At 41.5% G+C, this 25828-nt stretch overlaps 1 protein-coding gene across 5 annotated transcripts in view; it reads right to left on the bottom strand.

Annotated features, from left to right (window-relative positions):
* The window catches only part of TADA2A (transcriptional adaptor 2A), a 47257-nt gene extending 21770 nt beyond the window's left edge, over positions 1–25487 (bottom strand). For 2 of the 5 annotated variants that reach the window (XM_027087355.1, XM_027087358.1), the window contains exons 1-7: positions 25396–25486; positions 23094–23221; positions 14616–14722; positions 13167–13226; positions 4376–4467; positions 1436–1593; positions 152–240 (exon numbers count right to left, since the gene is read on the bottom strand). In XM_027087355.1, the coding sequence (XP_026943156.1) occupies positions 152–240; positions 1436–1593; positions 4376–4467; positions 13167–13226; positions 14616–14722; positions 23094–23118 (531 nt within the window). In that variant the 5' untranslated portion in view covers positions 23119–23221; positions 25396–25486. Of the gene's footprint in view, positions 1–151; positions 241–1435; positions 1594–4375; positions 4468–13166; positions 13227–14615; positions 14723–23093; positions 23222–25010; positions 25028–25395 lie in introns of those variants that run through there. The other 3 variants (XM_027087357.1, XM_027087356.1, XM_027087360.1) reach the window with 3 other exon arrangements.
* Positions 25488–25828: the final 341 nt, after the last annotated feature.

The following is a 25828-nucleotide window of genomic DNA, read 5'->3' as shown; positions in this document are numbered from 1 at the left end:
TAAATGAAAGATTTACAAATGAGAAAAAGGCACTCAAATGGAGAAAATGCGGCTCCACAAGTTACAGCGCTACGAAAATCTCTTTTTAGTGGCATGGAACCTACAGGTAAGAGAGAGAGCCTCATCCTAAACAAAAACAAGTTTCTCTCACCTCAATGAAATCTGCTCGAGCTGGCATGTATCCCGCCATGTCCCGAGAAAGCAAGGAGTCAAAGGTAGGTCGGGGAGGGTCATCTGTAGCTGAAAGAATTTAGTTTTTCTTAGTTACTTAATAAGATACTAGCATAAAAAAGTGACACAAAGCAAGTCCTAATTTAGACTCTGAAATATTTTTGTTTGGAGAAAGACAGCGTCTGAGAGGATAAATAAAATGCAAGAGATTTTTATAAAGAAAAAGTAAAGAAAGATAAAGTAGTAATGGAAACAAATTGATTTCTTGAAAAGGAAACTAAGACTTAGGGAATCCTCTAAGTAAATACAGAAATTCCCTCTTATTTTTGCTTTCCTAATATGAAAGAAAATCAAGGATCTTTTCTTCAGTATTACAGAACTTAAGTATTTACCCTGTCTGCTTCAGCTCCCTTACCCCTTAGGACCAATCTCAATTTACAAATCCCATCCAACTGACAGGCAAAAAACCCCACTGGATTTGGAGTAAGCCAGAATTGAGTGCAGGCTCTACTGTAACATCCACTAGTCCCATGACCTTGTACAAATTATTTAACCTTTCTGAATCTCAGTTTCCTTGTGTGCAAAACAAAAGCACTTGCTCTGCCTGTCTCACTGGGTTGCCATGAGGAAGAAATGGTCTAAGGCATTTGAGAACAAAGTGCTAACATCCAAAGGGCTATCCAAATAGGAGGTATCATCAGGTTTTGAGTTAGTCACCTATGAAACTGTTTCCAGAGAGTATGAGGAAAGAGGCGGGGAAAGAAAAACATTCATATTTCATTACTCATGCTCTGGGAGTCATTCAGCAAAGATGTCCATTTATAATTCATCATGGGTTTGGTTACGTTTTGTTAGAAGACCCATGAGTCCCTAAGTCACATAAGATTTAAAAAAAAGAAAACGATGGGCTTCCCTGGTGGCGCAGTGGTTGAGAGTCCGCCTGCCAACGCAGGGGATATGGGTTCATGCCCCGGTCTGGGAGGATCCCACATGCCGCAGAGCGGCTGGGCCCGTGAGCCATGGCCGCTGAGCCTGCGCGTCCGGAGCCTGTGCTCCGCAACGGAAGAGGCCCGCATACCGCAAAAAAAATAAATTAATTAATTAAAAATAAAATAAAATTAAAAAAAAGACAACGAAAAGTTTGCTATTATTACCACAACCAAGTGGACAAAAATAACAAATTGCTTCTTGGACTTAACACTGAGATGATTAATTATAATAAGCTAAATACTGAACTCTCTTACTGATACAGGGAGGTACTTACAGTGAAATGGAATGGCTGTGTCAGCAGTTTTTGCCTCCTCTGCTTGCTTCAGGTTCAGCAGGGTAGATGCAAATAGAGGGTTATTGATGAAATGCTTCATGTAGTGCTTCTCACACTCCTCCTTGGTCTTGGTGCACATTTGATTGGCTACATCCTGCCTAGAGTGTGGAAAAAGAGAGAAGGAAGTAGTGCTTTCATTTATACATAATGGTCAAAGCATGGTTTGTTCTTTCCATATTTTAAGTCCTACCTATATAATGTCTGGAACTTGACACCTCCAAACTGGTATCAGGGAGCTATCAGCAGAACATTGAGACAAATACAAACATAGTACTGGTGCAATCTGATGTTCCAAATGCTGCTATTCCGAGATATGGAAACAATATTTAAAAAGCCCTTTCCTGGACTTCCCTGCCGTTCCACTGGTTAAGACTCTGCCCTTCCAATGCAGGGGGTGCGGGTTTGATCCCTGATCGGGAAATGGAGATCCCACATGCCTTACGGCATGGCCAAAAAAAAAAAAAAGCCCTTTCTTTTCTACCAAAAGAAAGGAAGACCACTAGAAAATATGTAAGCTAGGCTCTACCGAAAGAATTGCTATAAATAATAAGAAGCCACTTCAGAACATTTAAAATGTACATAAGAGTAGTTTTTTTGTTTTTTTTTTTTGCGGTACGCGGGCCTCTCACTGTTGTGGCCTCTCCCGTTGCGGAGTACAGGCTCAGGACGTGCAGGCTCAGCAGCCATGGCTCACGGGCCCAGCCGCTCCACGGCACGTGGGATCCTCCCGGACCAGGGCACGAACCTGTGTCCCCTGCATCGGCAGGCGGACTCTCAACCACTGCGCCACCAGGGAAGCCCCAAGAGTAGTTTTATATTCACATGTTTTATAGTTTACAAAACACTTCACATGAACAGACATTTCTTTACTACAGCTCTCACGACAGACCAAGCTCTCAGCTAGAAATATTCACAACATAATTTAAATAAATCCTAGTATTAACTATGTAGTGTATTTACTATCTCAATTTCACAGATGAAAAAATGAGGCCCAAAGAGATTAAGAAACTTGCTTAAGAACACAAAGCACATAAGTGACAAAGCCACTTAATTTTTACTTAAGACCTCTGACTCCTGGCCCAGATGATGGAAAGGTAGAGGTGAAATCTCTCCAAGTCTGCTCTCAACTTCTCTCTTCCACAGTACTTCACTTGTCCTTTTCCTAAGCCATTACTATGCTCTGCTTTGTGTACTTCAATCATCTGTACATATATTTTGATTCCCCTACTAGACTATAAGCTTCTTGAGGTCAGGATACATGTCATAATTCTTGGCTCTAGCATCCTCACCACCAAGCTTAGTGTCTTACTTACTTAATAGTATCTTAGCGGATAGAGAAACAATGGTCTTTTTGTGGTCTTTGCTGAGAGGGAAGGGGGACAAAGAGGATTAGCCTATTTTACAGTTAGAATGGTAGGCAAAAAGTGAAAAACCAGGCCAAAGATAACTAGCAAGCGAATGATCACTTTTCCTATCTTCTTTGGTATTCCCATAGTAACCAGTATTTTATGATACTTAATAAATGTTGAATGAATGGATACGAGCAAAATGTGAACGGAACTCAACTCTCCTTCTTCAAGGCCCTGGACGTAAGGGAGGCAGCACAGTATTATTCTATTAACATCAGGATAGATTATCTACACTAGGAAGTCAGGACAAGGAAGAGCTAGTTAAGGGCCCTTCACTAATAAACTATGTGGTCGTAAGAAGTCATTTTAACTCCCTAAGCTTCAGATTCTTCATGAACAAAATATATTTAAAAATGCCTCCGGGGCTTCCCTGGTGTCTCAGTGGTTGAGAGTCCGCCTGCCGATGCAGGGGACGCGGGTTCGTGCCCCGGTCCGGGAAGGTCCCACATGACACGGAGCGGCTGGGCCCGTGAGCCACGGCCGCTGAGCCTGAGCATCGGAGCCTGTGCTCCACAACAGGAGAGGCCACAGCAGTGAGAGGCCTGCATACCGCAAAAAAAAAAAAAGAAAAAAAAAAAGCCTCTGCTGGGACTTCCCTGGTGGTGCATTAGTTAAGAATCCGCCTGCCAAGGCAGGCGACACATGTTTGATCCCTGGTCCGGGAAGATCCCACATGCTGTGGAGCAACTAAGCCCATGAGCCACAACTACTGAGCCTGTGCTCTAGAGCCCACGACCCACAACTACTGAAGCCCGCGTGCCTAGAACCCGTGCTCCTCAACAAGAGAAGCCACTGCCATGGGAAGCCTGCGCAACACAAGAAATACCCAACTCAGCCAAAATAACTAACTAACTAAATAAAATCATTAAAAAAAAAAAGCCTCTGCTATCTAGTTCACAAAATGAAATCATCGGTGTGAAAATACTCCCAAAAGGTAAAAATGAAAGTGGTGGTATTATTAGTAAGCAGTATCACCTCACATGGCAACAGCCATGAGTGCTATTCAGTTCTTGCAGGTATCTACAAGCTAAAAACAGGCAATGAGGATAGGCAGTCTGTCAAACTTGAATCTCAGGTAAGCCATGGTTGTCTAAAGTCTGACTCACTTAAATGACGCGGGCATCTACAGCCAAGAAAAATTCAGAAATCAGAAAGGAGCAATAACTAATAAGTCTAAACTTCCCCACTATTCAGAAAGGAATAACCAACCTTCCTTGTGTGGATATGTCCAAAGCAGCCCTTTAGAGCTATCGAGTCATGGACCACTAAACATCTCATAGCCGTGTGAGGCATTTAGGCCTTGGAAAATAATGTGCAGAGGGGAAGAGGACTTGTCTCTAAGTCATGGGTCAACAGAAAAGCAACATATGGCCCCCAAACTCCTTTTCCTGAGGCTCCTCCTTTTACCCTCAACAGCACCTTCTTTTTGGAGCCCACTAGCGCAGGAGAACCCTTATTCCCAAGCTCTTACCAATTTCCAAAGCCACAGTCCATCACAGCTTCTAAAAGGGCCATTTCTTCTTGAGCAGTCCAGCTGGGGTCAAGAACAGGAAAATCTGAGGTCTAAGGAAGAAAAAGTTTGGCCTAAGAACAGACACAGAAATGGAACCCGGCAACCCCAAATGTAATCCTAATTATAGTCAAATGGCTGTCATTCTCATGGTATTGAGAGGTGCCTACAGTACATTCTTATTAGCTGTCCACACCCCCCCACCTCTACTTCCACCATTAGCTACAATAAATATTATCAACCATAAATGCCACTGTAACTCAGGCAGAAATATATGTTTTTTAAACTTAGCAAAAAGGTAAAGATAAGTATTATAGTATGTTCCCATTTAGCTAAGAAAGATAGGAACACAAATATGCATATTCCTATCATTTAAAATGCAAGAATAAACCATATATTAAAACCAAGTTTACCTATGGGGGAGGGAGGGAGGAAATAGGGTGGAAAGGACAAGGATAGAAGCTGGACCTCTCTGAATATTCCTTGTTTGTAGACTTGACTTTGAAAACATAAACACTGTACATTAACTATTAAATTTTAAAATCACAAGAATCAAAAGCAAAATGACATAAACCTGTGAATTAATTTTAAGGCATAATCACACAGGAAGAAACAATCCCAAGTGACTAAAACACAGTAACTTGACTATTTATTTCTAGTAGAATATACCTTAAAAGTAAAAGGAACTGCCAAAAAAATCTTAAACTGTTTTCAAGTAGTGTTGGTACAGTTGTTCTGAGCTTATTACATGTTGATATGCTGTGGGGTAAAGCAAATAAGTAACTGTATTGGTGTCACTGCACAGTGGGACTTGGAGCTTGGGGAAAAAAAGAGATGTAAGATCTATGAGGCTATGTAAAACCATGTAGTCTTGTTATTTGAATTGAAAGTTTTAGTATGGGGACTTTCCTGGTGGTACAGTGGTTAAGAATCCACCTGCCAATGCAGGGGACATGGGTTCGAGCCCTGGTCCGGGAAGATCCCACATGCTGAGGAGCAGCTAAGCCCGTGCGTCACAACTACTGAACCTGTGCTCTAGAGCCCACAAGACACAACTACTGAGCCCGCGTGCCACAACTGCTGAAGCCCGCGTGCCTAGAGCCCATGCTCCGCAACAAGAGAAGCCACCGCAATGAGAAGCCCGGGAACTGCAACAAAGAACAGCCCCCACTCACTGTAGCTAGAGAAAGCCCGCGCGCAGCAACGAAGACCCAACGCAGCCAAAAAAATAAAAAATAAATTAATAAATAAATATAAAAAACAAGAAAGTTTTAGGATGAACTCATGATGTATTTGTCTTAAAACAATAATTTCCTATATAGAGAACTAGTGATTACCAGTCGGGGAGAGGGGGGCACAATACAGGGGTGGAGGAGTGGGAGGTACAAACTGCTGGGTGTAAGAGAGGCTACAAGGATGTATTGTACAACAGAGGAAACACAGCCAATATTTTGTAATAACTGTAAATGACGTGTCACCTTTAAAAATTGTACAAGAAATTAAAAAAAAAAATTCCTATCACTGTTCAGTGAAAAGGTCTAGAAAAAATGACAAACCCAGTAGCAATGAACACTTCTAGTACCCAGTATGTGGTCTCTAAACACCATTTCCCACTAAAGGAACCAGGGCTCCTTGAAGAAAAAGGCAATTCCAGGTTTGGGTAGGAAATGTACAAGATGAGACTGGAACACTTCATTACACTGGAAATCAAAGAAACTCTTAAAGACGAAAAGAGTCCTGTCAAAAGGATTCAGAGGTCAACTTGTAGAGGCCCCCACTGACCAAAAATGGAACATTCTGAACATTAATAAGAACTGCAAAGGATTACAACACACCAAACATTCTAAATATCTAGAGGATGCCAGGGAACCAACTCATACTTTGAAAACTAGTAAATAATGGAAATAATTTATCCTGCCCTTCTGTACAAACTTTACCTCAGGGTGACCACATAGATAATAAACTTTCTTTTTGTAGAATTATTTAATCTCATAAATTAAAAGGAGTGATAGAATTGAAAGATAACTATGTATTTTGCAATCCCAGAAAAAAAGATCTAAACAATGATCATGAATGAATCTGATATAGCCAGTATATATCAACTACTAATTTATAGGAAACACAGAAGTCAGAGGAACACGTTAATCAGCAAAATCTAGACTGCAGTAACATCCATAAGATAAACCCAGGTTTTTAAACAATCAAACTATATGAAACAAGAGAAAGAGTGAGAGAAGGAGGGGAAGGAGAGGGAGAACCCACAGGATAAATATATGAGGCAATCAATTGGAATGTATGGACCATATCTGAATTCCAAATAGCACTGTAAAAGGTAAAAGAAAAATGATGACACCACTACACATTCACCATACCCACTAGAATACTAGGATGAAGAAAATGACAATAACAAAACTTGGCAAGCATGAGGAGCAATCAGAACTCTCATACGCTGCTAGCTGAGGTGTAAAGTGATACAACCATTTAAGGGAACTTTTTGACAGTTTCTTAAAAGTTAAATAATCATTTATTTTATGACCCAGCAATTCCACTCTTAAGTGTTTACCCAAGAAAAACGAAAATATACGTCCATAGAAAGCCTTATACAAAAATGTTCAAAGCAGCTTTATTCTTTTTTTCTTTCTTAAAGTATTTTTAAAAAATTAATTTATTTATGGGCTTCCCTGGTGGCGCAGTGGTTGAGAGTCCACCCGCCAATGCAGGGGACACGGGTTCGTGTCCCAGTCCAGGACTATCCCACATGCCGTGGAGTGGCTAGGCCTGCTCCTCAAGGGGAGAGGCCACAACAGTGAGAGGCCCGCATACCGCCAAAAAAAAAATAAAATAATAATAATAATAATTTATTTATGTATTTATTTTTTGGCTGCATTGGATCTTCATTGCTGCGTGGGCTTTTCTAGTTGCGGCGAGCAGGGGCTACTCTTCGTTGCAGTACGTGGGCTTCTCATCGCGGTGGCTTCTCTTGTTGCGAAGCACAGGCTCTAGACACGCGGGCTTCAGTAGCTGTGGCATGTCGGCTTAGTAGTTGTGGCTCGCAGGCTCTAGAGCACGGGCTCAGCAGTTGTGGCGCACAGGCTTAGTTGCTCCGCGGCATGTGGGATCTTCCCGGACCAGGGCTCAAACCCGTGTACCCTGCACTGGCAGGCGGATTCTTAACCACTGCACCACCAGGGAAGTCCCTTTCTTTTTTTCTGATGTGGGCCATTTTTAAAGTCTTTATTGAATTTGTTACAATATGGCTTCTGTTTTATGTTTTGGTTTTTTGGCCCTGACGCATGTTGGATTTTAGCTCTCCAACGAGACCCCCTGTATTGGAAGGCAAAATCCCAACCACTGGACCACCAGGGAAGTCCCTCACAGCAGCTTTATTCTTAATAGCCCCAAACTAGGCAAAGCCCAGTCTCTATCAACAGGAGAATGGATAAACAAACTGTGCTATACTCATACCATGAAATATTACTCAGTAACAGAAAAGAATAAACTATTATTATATACAACTTGAATAAATCTCAAAAACATGCTGAATGAAAGAAACCAGAAACAAGAGTACATACAGAATGAATCCATTTATATGCAGTTCTAGAATATGCAAAACTGATCTATGGTGATAAAAATCAGAATAGTGATTGTTTCAGGTGTGGAGAAGAGAGCAGATTTTTTTTTTTAAAAGCTTTTTTGAGATGACTGGAGAAATGTGAACTGAGTTACTTTAAAATTTTATAGTGACCTAATGAGACGTTTACAGATGAAATGATATGATATCTAGGGGATTTGTTTCAAAATAAGCTGGAGAGGTACGGGTTTAGATGAAACAAGATAGGGTATGAGTTGGTAATTTTAAGAACCAGTGACAGGTATATGGGAATTTATTACACTATATGTGGTAGTTGATTACAATGGTGGCCCCCAATGAACTTCTAGAATTCACACCTTCACGTGGTCCCTTCCCATTTAATAGGGGTTGAACCTGTGACTTGCTTAAGAAGGCCTGGCAGCTTCTACTTTTTCGTCTTTGGTAGCCCTGAACCACCACATAAGAATTCTAGCCTCCTTTCTGGAAAGACCACGTGGAGAGGCCACATGGAGAGGGAGAGGCCCTAAGGCTACCTGGAGAGGAACCAAAGGCCTCAGGCAGTTAAGATATTCCAGTTCAACCAACTCAAGCCATTCTGAGGTGCTAAAAGTGAAAAAACCCCCTTGGACTTCCATTCCCAGCACACCATGTGGAATCAATGAAAGCTACTCTCATGGTGCCAATCTGAATTCCTGACCCACAAAACTGTGAGAGATAATAAAATGGCTGTTATTTTAAACCATGAAGCTTTTTCGTTTGTTTGTTAATTAATTAATCCTTGGCTGTGTTGGGTCTTCGTTGCTGTGCGTGGGCTTTCTCTAGTTGTGGCAAGCGGGGGCTACTCTTCCTTGCAGTGCACGGGCTTCTCATCACGGTGGCTTCTCTTTGTTGCGGAGCACGGGCTCTAGATACGCAGCCTTCAGTAGTTGCAGCACGTGGGCTCAGCAGTTGTGGCTCGTGGGCTCTAGAGCACAGGCTCGGTAGTTGTGGCGCACGGGCTTAGTTGCTCCACGGCATGTGGGATCTTCCTGGACCAGGGCTCGAACCCGTGTCCCCTGCATCGGCAGGCGGATTCTTAACCACTGCGCCACCAAGGAAGTCCCTAAACCATGAAGTTTTGAGGCAGCTATTAGAGGCAACAGATAACTGAAACACCATTTTCTGTATTTTAGTATATGCTTGAAATTTACTATAAGTTAAAAAAAAAAAAGTGACACAAGAAATCCTCAGATCACACGGGCGTTTATAAATTGTTCTTTTGTTAATGGCAAAGAAAATCTGTGATCTGTGAAATTACATTACTAATAAGCAATACATTTTATCTGAGCATGTACTAGGAATATGCCTCACATGAGATATTTCAGATACGAGATCCAAAAGAGAAATTTCAGAGTCTATGTCTGTATTAAATTCAAAATAATCACTCAATCTGGAAAGTACCATGAATACAGGTAAATATGACAACTCATAGTTGAAAAGCCTGTTATTTCTAAAAGAGTATTTTAGAATATTAATTAGTCCTCACCAACTTTACTGTGAGATAAACCAGAAAGACTTCCTACACCAAAAAATAAATGGGCATGTCAGTTTTTCTTAAAGTTGAATCAATATTATTCAATTTCTGGACCCAATCTTGGCCCTACTGAAACAGAATTTCTGACAGTGAGGCCTAGGAATCTATAATTTTAAGAATCTCCCAGGTGATTCTTATGCACTAAAGTTTAAGAATCACTGGTATAAAGGGTGTGGCTGAAAGAGGTGCCTTGACTTGTTTAAGGTTCTAAGAATTATAAGACAAAAATAGGCAAAGAACTCAGAAATCTTGATTAATGCACCACCCACTACAGCATGAGCAACTTCCAAAAATACAGCACTGTGAGATGGCAAAAGTACTGAAAACCATTTAAAGTTTTCTGAGGCTTCATATGCAAAAAGAAAAAAATCAAGTTTTTAGTGGCTTCGTGTGTAGAGAAGCAAAATTTGGTCATCATTCCTACGGAAGGAAAGATTCTTCTTTTCCTTATCTGGGAATAGATAAAGACTAGCAGAAAAAAGAGAGTATTAGTAACCTCCAAAAGCTCTACAAAATAAAGGACAGAATTCTGAAATGTGTTTGTATGGGTAGAGAATATGTGAGAAAAGGATGAAGTAATCTGAAGAGTTAGGTGGACTTGGAGTGAAACTTCGTGCCGTCAGCATTATGCAGAAGGGATGGTGCCCAGAACAGCTGAAGAGAGCTCATGGTCAGCTTGCCGGCAGTGGATAACTTCAATCTACCCAAACTATACTGAATTATCCTTTAAAGAATTATTTTCACAATTCAAATGAATAAATTTGTATTCTGGTTCTAGGCATTCTTGTGTGAATTTAGGAAGAATAAGCCAACTTTCTGAAGATCTGATAACCCTGGTGAAATGAACTCAAAGCCACAGCTACTTTGACCATACTCTCCCCCAGCCCTTCATTCATTTTGCAATTAACAAAAGGGAAAAAAAAATTCATATGAAAAGATGTTCCACATCATATGTTGTCAGAGAAATGCAAGTTAAAACAACAAGATAGCGTTATATACCTATCAGAATGGCCAAGATCCAGAACACTGACAACACCAAATGCGGACGAGGATGTGGAGCAACAGGAACTCTCTTTCACTGCTGGTGGGAATGCAAAATGGTACAGCCACTTTGGGCAGTTTGACAGTTTCTTACAAAACTAAACATACTCTTACCATGTGATCCAGCAGCCATGTTCCTTGGTATTTACCCAAAGGAGTTGAAAACTTATGTCCATAGAAAAACCTGCACATGGATATTTATAGCTGCTGTATTCTTAATTGTCAAAACTTGGAAGCAACCAAGATGTCCTTCAGTAGGTGGATGAATAAATAAACTGTGGTACATCCAGACAACAGAATATTATTCAGTGCTAAAAAAGAAATGACCTATTAAGCCATGAAAAGACATGGAGGAAACTTAAATACATATTACTTGGTGAAAGAAGCCAATCTGAAAAGGCTACACGCTGTATGATTCCAACTATATGACATTTTGGACAAGGCAAAACCATGGAGACTGTAAAAAGATCAGTAGTTACCAGAGGCTGGGGGGAGGCACGGATGAACAGGCAGAACACAGAAGATTTTTAGGAACATGAAACTACTCTGTATGATACTATAATGGTGGGTACACGTCATTATGTATTTCTACAAACCCATAGAATGTATATCACCAAGAGTGAACCCTAATGTAAACTATGGACTTCGGGTGATAATGAGGTGTCAACGTAGGTTCGTCAGTGATAATGTATGTACAGTTCTGGTGGGGGATGTTGATAATGGGGGAGGTTATGCATTTGCGGGGGCAGAGAAATTTCTGTACTTTCCACTCAATTTTGCTGTGAACCTGTAACTCTCTAAAAAACAGTCTAATATTAAAAAATGTATTCCAAATCTTATAATTAGTGAAGAAACTACTTAGAAGACTGAGGGTGTTTAGAAAGAGGCAGGGGAAGGCTAGACAGCTGGCTGCTAAGAACTCTTACTAAGGAGCATTTCTTTGACTAATTCATTATGGACCAGGATCTGACTCTCAGCATTACAGGCCCAGAAACTCACTTAAATAAGACTTCATAAATCATCAGACTTGGAGATGCTGAGTTACCCTTTCTAAACTTTTAAGAGACTGAAGTAGATATGCTACAGCGCTGCGGTATACAGAATTCTAAAGATGTCCCCCAGTGCCCCCAAGATTCCTGTTCCCTGATTATTCAATCAAACACTAACTAGATATTACTGTGAAGGGATTATGCTAATGGGATTAAGGTACTAATCAACTGACTGTAAAATAAGGAGATTATGCTGGTGGGCCCAATATAATCACACAGCCCTTAAAAGTAGAAGAGAGAGGCAGAAGAGTCAGAGAGATTCAGCACAGGAGAGATGAACCAGGAGAGGTCAGAGAGACGCCAAGCATTTCATCAGTAACCCTCAAGGACTCCCTGCCATTGCTGGCTTTGAATACTGAGAATGAGGGCCAGGAACCTCTAGAGACTAAGAGTAAGCCCTGGCCAACAACTAATAAGGAAACAGTAGCATCAGTCCTACAACCACCCAGCAGTGAATTCTGTCAACAACTTGAATGAGAATGAAGTGGACTGGAAGTGGATTCTCCCGCAGGGTCTCCAGATAAAAACCCAGACAGGTCAACATTTTCATTTCAGCCTAACAGAATCTGGAGCAAACCACTGAGTCTAATGGTCTTCTGACCAACAGAATTGTGAGATGATAAATTTGTGTTGTTGTTTAAGCTCCTTCATTTTTGGTTAAGTTGTTATGGCAGCAAGAGGAAACTAACACATGTATCAATGGATTAACCCATGATGTGAAATTACTGTCAAGTAGATGCCCAACCAGCATTCCTTCCTGTAAGAAGAACAACATGGGAGGCCAAATGTAAGAAAACTACTTGGTGACCTAGGAGTTAGGCTCTGATAACTGACAAAGGTACTGTATATAGACCTGTCAAGCATACCACATATTCACTTTGGCTTATTAAAGTGCCCGTTCCTCTGGCTAGATATTGGAAGGACACTGCCAACATCTGCCTCTCATTCCTTCTTTAGAGGCGGCAAACAATCAAATTACAGCCAAGTCTTATTCTGGCCTATAAGTCAGTCTACCTCTTCAAAGTGCTTCTGTATATTACTATGTTATTCACCCTACATCCATTTTACAACTTAACTCTCTGAGGGTAACTAATTTTCCCAAGGCTGGGGAGGTTGAGTGACAGAGATAAATATCACCACTGCCCACACAAACCACATAAAAATACCATTAGCCAAACACAGCGACAACACATTTACTACATGTTTATCAATGAACTTAGAAAACCACAAACCTCTGATCCTTATATTAGTAAATCTCAAAGAGCACTTCCTTTAAATTCCTTCTAATTTAAACCAAAAATCTGAGTATATAAATGATTTTTTGGACTTAAATGCCTTAGAAGATCCATAAAACCCTAAAAAGCTTATTGCGCAACGATTACCTAATCCAGAAGTGGGCGAAAGAAAAGTGAGATACTTGCAGATGAAGAAATAAAAAGACTAATTCCCAGTATAATACTTGAAAATGAAGGGAAATTCCTACAACTTCATCATTACCATTATTTCGTAAGTATGATCACTTTGATGTTTCTTGTACTCAAATCCTCGAGTGAAACACTGCAAAAGAAAAGAAAATTAAGTTACCAAAAAGCTACGTTTTGGAATGCTTTCTTAAAGGACAGAAGATGGCTTGGGGGTATTTTACTCTTGTGATGAGTTTTTAAGAATTCATTTAGTCTTGTCTGCAGCCACAACAGGAAGGTTAAGTTCATGATCGCAGCCTTTCAATGGCCCACATAGAGAAAAACAATGATCTGAAAAAAAGAGTTTTTCCTAGGACAACTCCTCCTTTTATAAAAGCATAAGCCCTGGAAGCAGACTGCCTAAATTTGAATTCTGGCTCTTAGCTTATTTCAGCAATTCTAAGACATGTATTATTTCATATTTTAAAACTCTGAAATGTGGATTCATCTTATAATGAAAAGTATATTACAACTTCCATCAGCCATTTTTACACTTTAACATTTCTGAAATTGGGATGTTTCTTTTAATCAACAGCATCTTGGATCTGAGAAAATATGGTATTTGCTGTGTGACCCTGAGCCAATTATTTAACCTCTCTTTGCCTGAGTTTCCTTTATAATATAGGGATACTAATCATAGTTACTTCCAGGGTTGCAGTTTTGATTTAAAGGTTAATTCATGCAAAGTACTCAAGATAGTGCCTGGCACAGAGTAAGCACTTATCATTAGTATTTTTTTAAACAATTTTTTAAAATTTTATTTATTTTTGGCTGCGTTGGGTCTTCGTTGCTGCGCACAGGCTTTCTCTAGTTGCGGTGAGCGGGGGCTACTCTTCGTTGAAGTGTGCGGGCTTCTCATTGCAGTGGCTTCTCTTGTTGCGGTGCACGGGCTCTAGGTGCATGGGCTTCAGCAGTTGTGGCACGCGGGCTCAGTATTTGTGGCTAGCGTGCTCTAGAGCGCAGGCCCAGTAGTTGTGGCGCATGGGCTTAGTTGCTCCGCAGCATGTGGGATCTTCCAGAACCAGGGCCCAAACCCATGTCCCCTGCATTGGCAGGCGGATTCTTAACCACTGCGCCACGAGGGAAGCCCAGCACTTATCATTAGTATTGCTATTACCACTATCATCGACGAAATAGTTTGTTCCCTGGTTTGTCACCTGCCCAAACATCACTCTTCAGTAAGACAAAAAACAGTGTCATAGGTGCTATCAAAAGTTATAATCCTCCAATTCTATTTCTTGTAGTCCCAATACTTGAAATTTACTGGTAAAAACAGCATTAGGTTGATACAGGGAAGTGGAATATTCAACAGTCTATCTCATCCATCCTGCTCTGTTCCCCAATTTTTCACTGGTAAAATGTGTAATTCAATATTGACTGGAAAAAATAGACTTAATAAGGTATGGTCCTTCTGAGCAATTGATAGTCATCTCTGAATTTACTGTATCCATAAAACTAGGCAAGCCTCCCCTTAAAGAGTTACCTGCAAGCACAGGAAAAAAGGAGGCGGCCCACATTCAGCACACTTGATATAAGGCTCCATGAGGTAGGAGGAGCAGCCTCGGCAAGGTGGCTTATCAGAGGGATCATCTATAACAAAAAGAAGAATATGCTAGCTTCAAAACACCTTATGATTATCTTAAATGCGAGAAGGTGAAAATCTGCAAATGATTACACAAGGTAGTAAGCTGCGCTGAAAAGTTCGTGGAGACAAGATGAGCTCATTCCAAGTAAGAAAAAACAAAAATTATGTTCCTTTTTATTTCAGGCCAGCTTTGTTCCTACCTACAGTATATCTACTATTTTAAATAGCATTTAAGTAGATATTGCCCCTGCAGAGAAATTTACAAACACAAGTTTTAACTGGAAGTTTCATAATGCCCACAGTTTATTTTCCCAGGGGAAAATAATGTCATATACCTACATAACACATCTATAGTTATAGATAAAGCCAATCTGACAAAATGTTAATAACTGCTGGGTCTGGGTAATGGGCAATAATTACTGTACTGTTCTTGCAACTTTCTATAAGTTTGAAATTTTTCATAATAAAAAGTTGGTAAAGAAAAACCCTTTAAACATATCTTGGGATGTACTACTTCATATTTGATTTGGGAGTTAAACTCAGGACAGCTCCCTCCCTTTCTCCCACAGTAAGTAGAGAACAGAGCAGACCTTCCTCCAGTTCCAATGACAGTACTGTCTCCGCAATATCAAGGCAAGGAGTATAATCCAAACTCTCTAAAGTCATAAAAATGCAGATGTGTGTGTGTCCCTGGCTGTCCCAAACTCTGCCACTCTTGAGTCAGGGCAACCTAGCAGAGTTGTTCTCTGTGATCAACAGAAGTCTAAGAAAACAGGCTCTGAAGGTAGAGAAGGGATTTAATCTGTTTGGCCTGGTGCAGAATTTCTCACATTCTGCAATAGCATTTTCCTTCCTAAAGTCCAAGAAACACTCTTCAAGGCACCTTTCCCTCCTGTAAGTGGTGATCATTTTTCTTTTCTTTTGCTTCTAAATGAAGACCTGGAGAAAAAAATGACAGAGGAAAGAAAGGTAATCTTTCTGGCAGTAGCTTCAAAATAAACATGTGGAACAGCAACTACCCCACTTCTCCCATTTAAAATTTTGAAATGGAAGAACAAAAATTATTTTATATTAAATGTCAATTTTTACCAAATTACCTTCTTCCTCACATCCTTTTGTTTCTTTTTTTTTTGCGGTACGCGGGCCTCTCACTGTTGTGGCCTCTCCCGTTGCGGAGCATAGGGTCCGGATGCGCAGGCTCAGCGGCCATGGCTCACGGATCCAGCCGCTCCGTGGCACGTGGGATCCTCCCGGACCTGGGCACGAACCCGTGTCCCCTGCATTAGCAGGCGGACTCTCAACCACTGGGCCACCAGGGAAGCCCTCGCATCCTTTTCTTTTAATGATATGAGCTTGCTTTTCTTTCCTCAAACGTTCTTCAACAACAAAAAATTGGCCAATGACTGACCTAAAGAGTTTTTAAACCCTCATGTCAAGAAGTAATTGTTTTTTAGAGAAATGCTAATCAAAACTACAATGAGGTATCACCTCACACTAGTCAGAATGGCCATCATCAAAAAATCTACAAACAGGGGCTTCCCTGGTGGCGCAGTGGTTGAGAGTCCACCTGCCAATGCGGGGGGTGTGGGTTCGTGCCCCGGTCCGGGAGGATCCCACATGCCACAGAGCGGCTGGGCCCGTGAGCCATGGCCGCTGGGCCTGCGCATCCAGAGCCTGTGCTCCGCAACGGGAGAGGCCGCAGCGGTGAGAGGCCCGCGTACGTCAAAAAAAAAAAAAAATCTACAAACAATAAATGCTGGATAGGGTGTGGAGAAAAGGGAACCCTCCTGCACTGTTGGTGGGAATGTAAATTGATACAGCCACTATGGGGAACACTATGGAGGTTCCTGAAAAAACTAAATATATAACTACCATATGGCCCAGCAATCCCACTACTGGGCATATACCCTGAGAAAACCATAATTCAAGAAGAGTCATGTACCACAATGTTCACTGCAGCTCTCCTTACAATAGCCAGGGCATGGAAGCAACCTAAGTGTCCATCAACAGTTCAATGGATAAAGAAGATGTGGCACATATATACAATGGAATATTACTCAGCCATAAAAAGAAATGAAATTGAGTTATTTGTAGTGAGGTGGATGGACCTAGAGTCTGTCATACAGAGTGAACTAAGTCAGAAATAGAAAAATACCGTATGCTAACACATATAGAATCTAAAAAAAAAAAAAAAAAAAAAGGTTCTGAAGAACCTAAGGGCAGGACAGGAATAAAGATGCAGACGTAGAGGATGGACTTGAGGACACAGGGAGGGGGAAGGGTAAGGTGGGACGAAGTGAGAGAGTAATATGGACATATATACACTACCAAATGTAAAATAGCTAGCTAGTGGGAAGCAGCTGCATAGCACAGGGAGATCAGCTCAGTGCTTTGTGACCAAGAGGGGTGGGATAGGGAGGATGGGAGGGAGACACAAGAAGGAGGAGATATGGGGATATATGTGTATGTACAGCTGATTCACTTTGTTATAAAGCAGAAACTAACATACCACTGTAAAGCAATTATACTCCAATAAAGATGTTAAAAAAAAAAGATAATTATTTTGTAAAAGTTCAATTTATAGTTTCAAAAATTTTAGACAATAAAAAGTATAAAGTATGTCATCCTCTATTAACATTCTGATTTCTAGCCTTTCTTCTATGTACATGTGTGTATATTTTAACAAAAGTGGGATACCACACATTTTATAGCCTGTTTTTTCACTTGATAATATATTGTCAACATCTTTCATGATGGTACACATAGATCTTCCTCACTCTTTTTAATGGATGAATAATAGTCCATTATATCTATTTAATCTAACCTAATGGTTTTCAACTGCCTCCTAGGAAGGTATTATGGAAATCTGAGGAGATGCTTTTTTATTGCCACAATGACTAGGGAGCACTACTGGCACTTAGCAGGCTGGGATCAGGGATGCTAGATATCCTTCAACACTCAAGATATTCCTACACAACAAAGAATTGGCCAGTCTCCTGCACAACTTTCAAATGTCCCACCAGACGTTCAAGTAGGTGAAAACTTGCTCATAATGACATGACCTGGAACATAATTCCATACTAAATACAACAAAATGTTTTTGACAGTTTTAATATGTATTGAATTTTCCAGGAAGGCAACTGCATTACGTCAAGAGGAGATTCTACCTTGTTTTGTTCAGAACTTTACTAAGAGTTATTCAAGCTTGTGGTATTTGAGTCACCAATACAACACACGTGAATCACTGTGCATTTGTAGTTGTAATATGCACAGTGATTTGACTTACGGGTACAAGCATTTGACTAAAGGCATTATGTTTTCCACTGTAATGTCTAAACATATTGATACATATTATTATAAATTACATTATTTATTACAAATCACTTCTCTTTTATTTATCTTTTATAGTATAGTTAGGGCAATATTATTATTTTTTAATTACTTAATTTATTTATTTTTGGCTGTGTTGGGCCTTCATTGCTGCGCACAGGCTTTCTCTCGTTGCGGTGAGTGGGGAATACTCTTCGTTGTGGTGCGCGGGTTTCTCATTGAGATGGCTTCTCTTGTTGCAGAGCACAGGCTCTAGGCGCTCGGGCTTCAGTGGTTGTGGCTCGCGGGCTTACAGCACAGGCTCAGTAGTTGTGGTGCACGGGCTTAGCTGCTCCATGGCATGTGAGATCTTCCCGGACCAGGAATTGAACCCGTGTCTCCTGCATTCGCAGGCAGATTTCTTAACCACTGTGCCACCAGGGAAGTCCTAGGGCATTGTTTTTATTTCTTTGAAATCATGCGCATAGTTATGTTATATTATCTATGTATTTCATTTCCAAATAGTAAAAGGGGCTTTAAAAACATTATAAAAAGAAATCACTGGGTCTCATAAGACTGAGAACCACTAATCTAACCAGTTTCCTATTGGTGGATATTTAAGTTGTTTCCAATTTTTCACTATTATAAAAAATGCTGAGATCGACGTTCCTGTACACGTAACAGTTCACATTTTGTTCCTCAGGATTTCTGTTTTCCTAGAACTAGAACTGTTGAGTGTACAGAGGGTTTCTGATACACATAGCCAAAGTGTCCTTCACAAAGGATTCCAGAACTTTTCTGTAACCTAGGAGTAGGGAAAGACTTTTTACCATCATTCAAACTTCAGAGGCAATAAAAGAGTAATAAATTTGACAAAACAAAACAAACAAAAAGCTCTTTTTTGGCAAAGAACACCATAAGCAAAGTTAAAAAAGCAAATAAACTAGAAGAAAATACTTGTAAACATATCATAAAGGGCTAACATCTTTAATATAGAAAGAACTTTTAAAAATTGAGAGGAAAATAAAAGACCAAAAATCCTACTGTGAAAGTCACGAAGAGATAATTAGGAAAAAGAGAGATAAAATGGACCTTAAACATGAAAAGACATTCAACTTCACTCATAATAAGAGAAATCTACACTGAGATATAAGTTCTTACCCATCAGATTGGCAAAAATTCAAAAGCTTGATAATATACTTTCTTAAGAAGACTGTGGGGAAATAGGCAACCTCATATACTGCTGACGGGAATGCAAAATGGCACAACTTCTATAGAAAGGAATTTAGCACTATCTAAATAAATGCATCCATTTATCTTTGGACCTAGAAATCCCACTTCTAGGAATTTACCCTGAATATACACCTCCAACAGTATAAGGTTATGCATTAGAACATTATTTATAACTGCAAAATACTACTTTGATGTCCAAGCACTGGACAGTAGTTGAACAAACTATGGTACGTTCACATAATCGAGTACTATACAACTATAAAAAAATAATCTCGGAGGCTTCCCTGGTGGCGCAGTGGTTGAGAGTCCGCCTGCTAATGCAGGGGACACGGGTTCGTGCCCCAGTCTGGAAAGATCCCACATGCCGCAGAGTGGCTGGGCCCGTGAGCCATGGCCTCTGAGCCTGCGCGTCCGGAGCCTATGCTCCGCAACGGGAGAGGCCACAACAGTGAGAGGCCCGTGTACCGCAAAAAATATATATAAATAAATAAAAATAACAATGTCTATAAAGCAGCATCGTATTTCCACGAGATACTATTAAGTGAAAAAAACAAGGTGCAAAAGAGCATACATAGTATGCTACGTTTTCAGGAAAAAATTAGGTAAAACAAAAGCAAAAACATATACACGTCTGTCTTTGCAAAAAGAAATAAAGGACAGATAAATTAGAAAACAATACCTACGAAGGGTTGAAGGAGGGGGAATGGAAAGGAGTGGAAGAGACCTAGGAAGGAGCAACAATTCTCCAAATATACCTTTTTGCACAGCTTTGACTTTTGGAAGCATACTCATGTTCTGCAAATTAGAAAATTAAACCACTAAATATGGGAAGGGAAAACTGAAAGCAGAACGAACAGATGAACCAAAAAGTATTTCAAAGGAATATCACAACCACAATGAGGAGGGGAAAAAAAAGAACCAATCCAAGTAACTTATGAACATTTAACAACAGACCTTCAGTCTTGGGTGATGCAGAGAATTGCAAACAAATCCTGAACTTGTTGAAGTGGGTCTGTGTTATGTAGTGGTATGCACCAAGCAATTCTGAAATAATTCTGGATGTATTAAAAGACTGAGCAAATGAATAATCGTGCTAATGCTGGGAGCCAGGGTTTTCACTGAGGAAAGGACACACAAACAAGGAACGTGGTGGGGGTGGGGGGACAAAAAAAGGGCCTAGGAAGGTGAACTGGAGGTTATCAGTGTGAACTCATGATTTCTAAGAAAGTGCATCTATGGATATACGCATGTATATGCAACTGTGTACATATACTGGTATATATGTACGTAGTGTATACCTACCATGTATTTCCCAGCGCTGTGGGCCAAAAAGGCCCAGATGCCAAGATACTCTAGTAGAAATAAGCAATGGCCATATCTTGGTCTCTAATGTCACTCCTTTCTAAAAGGACCAAGGGCTCCTCAGAGAAGTGGCTGATTCTAGGGCTGGGGCATGGGAGGTAGAAGATGCACCTCGAACATGTAGCCATGCCAAAAAGTAAGGAGATGCTCAAAAAAGCGATGGGGCACGTCACAAGGTTGCAAGAGCCGGCTTGAAGGGGCTCACAGTGTTCAAATTAGGACAGTCTGAGAACCAAAGTAAGTATGATAATGAATTATAAACCACTGAAAATAAAGGAATTCATGCATGCATACTTATAATAAATAAGTGAAACAGGAGGTCTCTTGATTATAGTAGAATGCTAAGTGCTAACTAGTAAACATGGAGAGAGTGCTGGATGCAGGGGGAAAAATCATTTTGCGACCATCGTAGTAAAGACTGGATCAGGCAAAAATCATCAATGGATGCTAACTAGGGAGAAATTCTGATGAGGAACAGGATATTTTATGGCCTGAAAGTGTCTCCTTATGGGTTGCTTATTAGACGCAAGAGAAAAAATAGACATTAAACAGTGAAGAACTCAAATGCACACCTTGACTGGGTTTTCTTTTTTTTTTTTTTTGCGGTATGCGGGCCTCTCACTGTTCTGGCCTCTCCCGATGCGGAGCACAGGCTCCGGACGCACAGGCTCAGCGGCCATGACTCACGGGCCCAGCCGCTCCGCGGCATGTGGGATCTTCCCGGACCGGGGCATGAACCCGTGTCCCCTGCATCGGCAGGCGGACTCTCAACCACTGTGCCACCAGGGAAGCCCCCGTTGACTGGGTTTTCAAAATTAACATCGCTAATGAGGAACACAGCAAGACCAGACAAACCCAAAATGAGACACCTCTAGTTTTAAAAAGGGGAGAAAGGGGCTGTATTCTTCAAAAGTGTCAATCACTAAAGACAAAGGCTGTGGACATGTTTCAGTTTAAAGGAGGCTAAAGAGACACAGCAACTTAATGCAAGACCTGAACCCTGACTGTATCCTGTATGGGAAGGAAAAAAACATCGTCAAGGACATTATTGAGTCAGCTGACAAAACTGGAATACAGACGGCAGGTTAGATAAAAGTATTTTATCAGTGTTATACTTACTAAAGTTGGCAACTCTACTGAGGCTAGAATGTACTGAAGTTAGAAGAGAATATCCCTAGTCTCAGGAAATAAACACTAAAGTACTTAGGGGCCATGATGTATGTCCCTAAGCCCTCAAATGATTCTGAAAAAAAAATATGGGGTATGTATATCTATCTATAAATACATATATATGTGAATAAATATGTATATTTATAGATAGAGAACTATGAAAATAGAGTCAAAGGTTTACAAAAGGTGTATGGATATTCTTTGTACTATTCTTATTCTTCCAACTTTCCTGTTTGAAATTGTTTCCAAATAAAAATTTTAAAGTTTAGCTTAAAAATATTAAAAAAAAACACTTTTTAAAAATTTTTTAATTATTTTGAAAAGGGGGAGAGAGTGGTTTCAGTTTACACTCCCAGCATGGGGATAATTCATTTAGGCTCTTTCTCTGTGTGAAAAATGAAAGATCTGAACTAGATGTATTGGAAGATTCCATTCTGTCCTAAATATATATATGGAGTCTGATGAGAGAGTAAATTAGAGCCCCTTTAAGAAACTGCTGAGGGACTTCCCTGGTGGTCCAGTGGGTAAGACTCGGTGCTCCCAATGCAGGGGGCTCGGGTTCAATCCCTGGTCAGGGAACTAGATCCCGCATGCATGCCACAACAAAGAGTCCGCGTCCCACAACTAAAAGGTCCCACGTGCTGCAACTAAGACCTGGCGTAGCCAAAAGCAAAATAAGTAAATGGGAGGGAGGGAGAGAGGGAGGCAGAAACTGCTGAGGAGGATACACCCCAAAAGTGACTTTCTGATTCTTCTCATTGGGACACTACTAACATCTAACAATGGATTTCTATTTCTGCCAAATCTCTTATCTTCAGAAGAAAAGAAAAAGTGTATTTTTTCCTCCATAGTTGTGGCTGCCTGGATTTACTTCACATGTACGCCATAAATCTCTGCACTATTACTGCACTATAGTTTACTCTTAGAATACAAGTGCCAAAAAAGCAGGGGCAGGAGCATTTCCTTTATTCTACCACTGACATTAGTTCTTACCAAGGCACCTGAAATACGTTATTGATTCTAAAGAGAAATTCAACTGCTTTTTTAAGTCGAACTACGGGTTAATCGTATTATGAATGGTCCACCTGAGCTTAATTTTCTTATAAGACCTTGAGTATCATGTGCTCAGTTTTGTATCACGTGTTCAGTAGTAGTGGTTGATTTTATTCTGATTTGATACTCATTCCTTTAGGATCAGATTCACATGGCTTCATCTTCAAAGTGCTTATTTTTCTTCTTTGATCAACTTCCACTTCAGTTTGCTATTAATATTCACCTGGGACTTGTTCGCATGGTACTTACTGCTAAAGGAACTCAAACGGTCCATTCCCCAGTTGGCAAAGACTGCTGCTTTGATCTTCCTCAATGTAGGGCTCCTTCAAGGAGATTTCAGAACTGGCCAACACAGACACCAAAGCTGACGACCCCCGCTATAAACAAACAAAAGTGGCACATGGATGAGGAAATACTTTAAAGGGACAAGATAAAGAGAACATAATGCAACTTACTCAACTGTACCACATCCTAGCTTTGTAAGGCTAAGCAAATTAGTTTATCTCTACAAGCTTGTTCCCTCCTCTGTAAAATGGATGATACAATCATATCTACCTTCTAGAGTTGCTGAAGATTAAATATCAAAATCCACATAGATAATGTACCATAGTGCCAGGCCCATAGTAAGCCCTCTACAAAGGCTACATACCTCTAATAAACAACAACTGATTTTCTCTGCCAGGCCTCACTTTTCTCCTTAGCCCTCCTTCCTTTGGGAAACTGACTTTCATATGGCTTTCGTGGGGTTACGAATCCCAATACTCCACCCCCCAGCCCCACAGCAGCTAAAGCAACCAGATCTGTTCTTACCGAAAACTGAATCTTGAGTAAGGTATCCAAGGACAGAGGGCAGGTTAGAGCTCATTCACTAGCCAAAGAATCTGGTCCAAGAGATCTGGCTCTTGAGATCCCCATCCCCAAGGGTAGCCCAATGGTATAGGTTTGTTTGTTTGTTTTTTCTCATTTCTCTATAATTCCAGTAATACTTTAATCTGAATGAACGTCTATTACTAGAAAACTAAGGAATCCTATCTATTACAACGTACATTTTGTTCACTAATTTATTCTTTGAACAGCTATTTAATAGGTATGTACAATATACGAGTTATCTTTTTGAAGACATAAATGAACTCATATTTCACACGAAGTCATGAAAACATCCCCCCTCCCTCTATACTCCCATATCTTTTTATCTATCTCTTTTTTTGGCATTTTTCACATTCCACTTTGTGAGAATCACTTCTGAATGCATATTTTCCCCATTTCTAGACTAAATGAAAGCAGGGACTACATCAAATACAAATTTGTATGTCTTAAAGCACCAAGCACAGTGCCAAGAGGAAAGAACTCAATAAACGCAAATGTAATGGACATATAAATGTTAATTCTACAAAAAGGTTAGTTCATCATTAGTTCTCCTGCAGTGACTTCTTTCACCTGATAGTTTTAGCTTGGGGAATAATTCATCGTTAACTGTATGGGACATTCACATAAAACTGTCAATGAACTTGTCTTTTCCAGGAATGAACTGGAGTGGTTACCCCTCTGCTCTGGTCCCAGGAAAATAAGTTTGAAGAAAAGTGCGCTTAGTAAGGGGTATTATGCACTCAATAATGAAATAATGGCCAACATTTACTGAATATTTTTCATATGCCAGGCACTGTAGTATCACTGTATGTGGATTGTCTCTGAATCCTTACAACCTTCTGAGGCATGCTGCTTTTTTAAGAAGGGAAAGGAACCTCTGAAAGACTGTCACTTGCACAATGTCTTACAGTTAGTGAACAGCAGCGTCACTTCAACAGAGGTTAGTAGAGATGGTCAAGTAAAGGATGTATACAGTCTCAATCACTCCACGTTGTAAGCGCAATATTGCAATAAGCGGAATCTTCTTTGTTCCTCTTTCTTCACACAAGAGACATTTCTGACGCTAACATCCATGAAAGGATGGATGCTAGTTCCACATTAACATCTGCCAAATTCCAAGAAGTTACTGGGAGGAGGAGGGAAGGAACGTGAAGAGCATTCGATGTGGTGCGGGGGACAGGCGCAGGCTTGGGAGTTTTGCGGACAAGATTCGAAGCCACACTTCGTTCCTTATTAACCGTGTGATCTCGGGCAAGTCATTCTACTGGAGCCTCAGACCACCTCACCTCTAAAACTGACCCGAAATATCTACTTGGAAGGCCTACTTGAAAACAAGAGGTAACGTCAGCTAAGAACGGGATTTCGCGTTCCCTTGCAGCAGAGCCAGGAAGAGCCAGGCTGGGACCCACCGGGGCCGCCCAGGGGGCGGGGCGCGTCAGGCCGCGGCGGGGCGGGGCCCCAGGGCTCAGGCCCGCCCCACGCCGCCCTCCCCCACGGCGCGGCGTGGTCCGCCCCCCTCGCCCCCCTCGTCCCCCTCGTCCCCCTCGCCCCCCTCGCCGCCGACGCCGCCGGGGCCCGCAGTCCGCCCCCAACCCCACCGCACCTCACGATCCCTGCCTCCCCCTTGTCCCGAGACTGGGGCTCCCGCCCCGCCGCCGCCCGCCCGCAGCGCCTCGTACCTCACCTCACTTCGTTCCCCTCCTCCGCGCCGAGGAAACGCCAGCAGCGCGCGCGCCCTGGGCTTGCGTGCTCGCTCCCGCGCGGCGCAGGCGCGAGCGGGCCGCGCGCTCGCCGCCTCCGCCCAGTCCCCGCCCCGGCCGTCGCGGCCTCGCCGCCTGCGGCTCATCAACGGCTGCCCCTCCCTCCGTCCCCGACCCTTCCCTACCCGTGCGCTAGCGTCTGGCCTCTGGCAGAGGCCTTGGAGGGTGGGCCTTTGAGCAGCTTGTCTGAGTTTTGAGTCGGACCAGTAATCGTATTTCCCTGGGGGCGCGTTGCTGGTTGCCGCAGGCTTGCCGGTGCGTGGTGCCGTTTGAGCCGCTCTAGAGTGCGGTGAGCTGGAGCGGGCCGGTACTGACCCGCTTTTGTGTTTTCTAACATTCCCACCCCTCACCTCTGTT

Source organism: Aethalodelphis obliquidens, unplaced genomic scaffold (genome assembly GCF_003676395.1).
Source record: "Aethalodelphis obliquidens isolate GAN/ISIS:26980383/991018 unplaced genomic scaffold, ASM367639v1 scaffold58, whole genome shotgun sequence".
NCBI lineage: Eukaryota > Metazoa > Chordata > Mammalia > Artiodactyla > Delphinidae > Aethalodelphis > Aethalodelphis obliquidens.
Note: the sequence above shows the minus strand (reverse complement) of the source record. Positions and strands in the feature narration are given on the sequence as shown.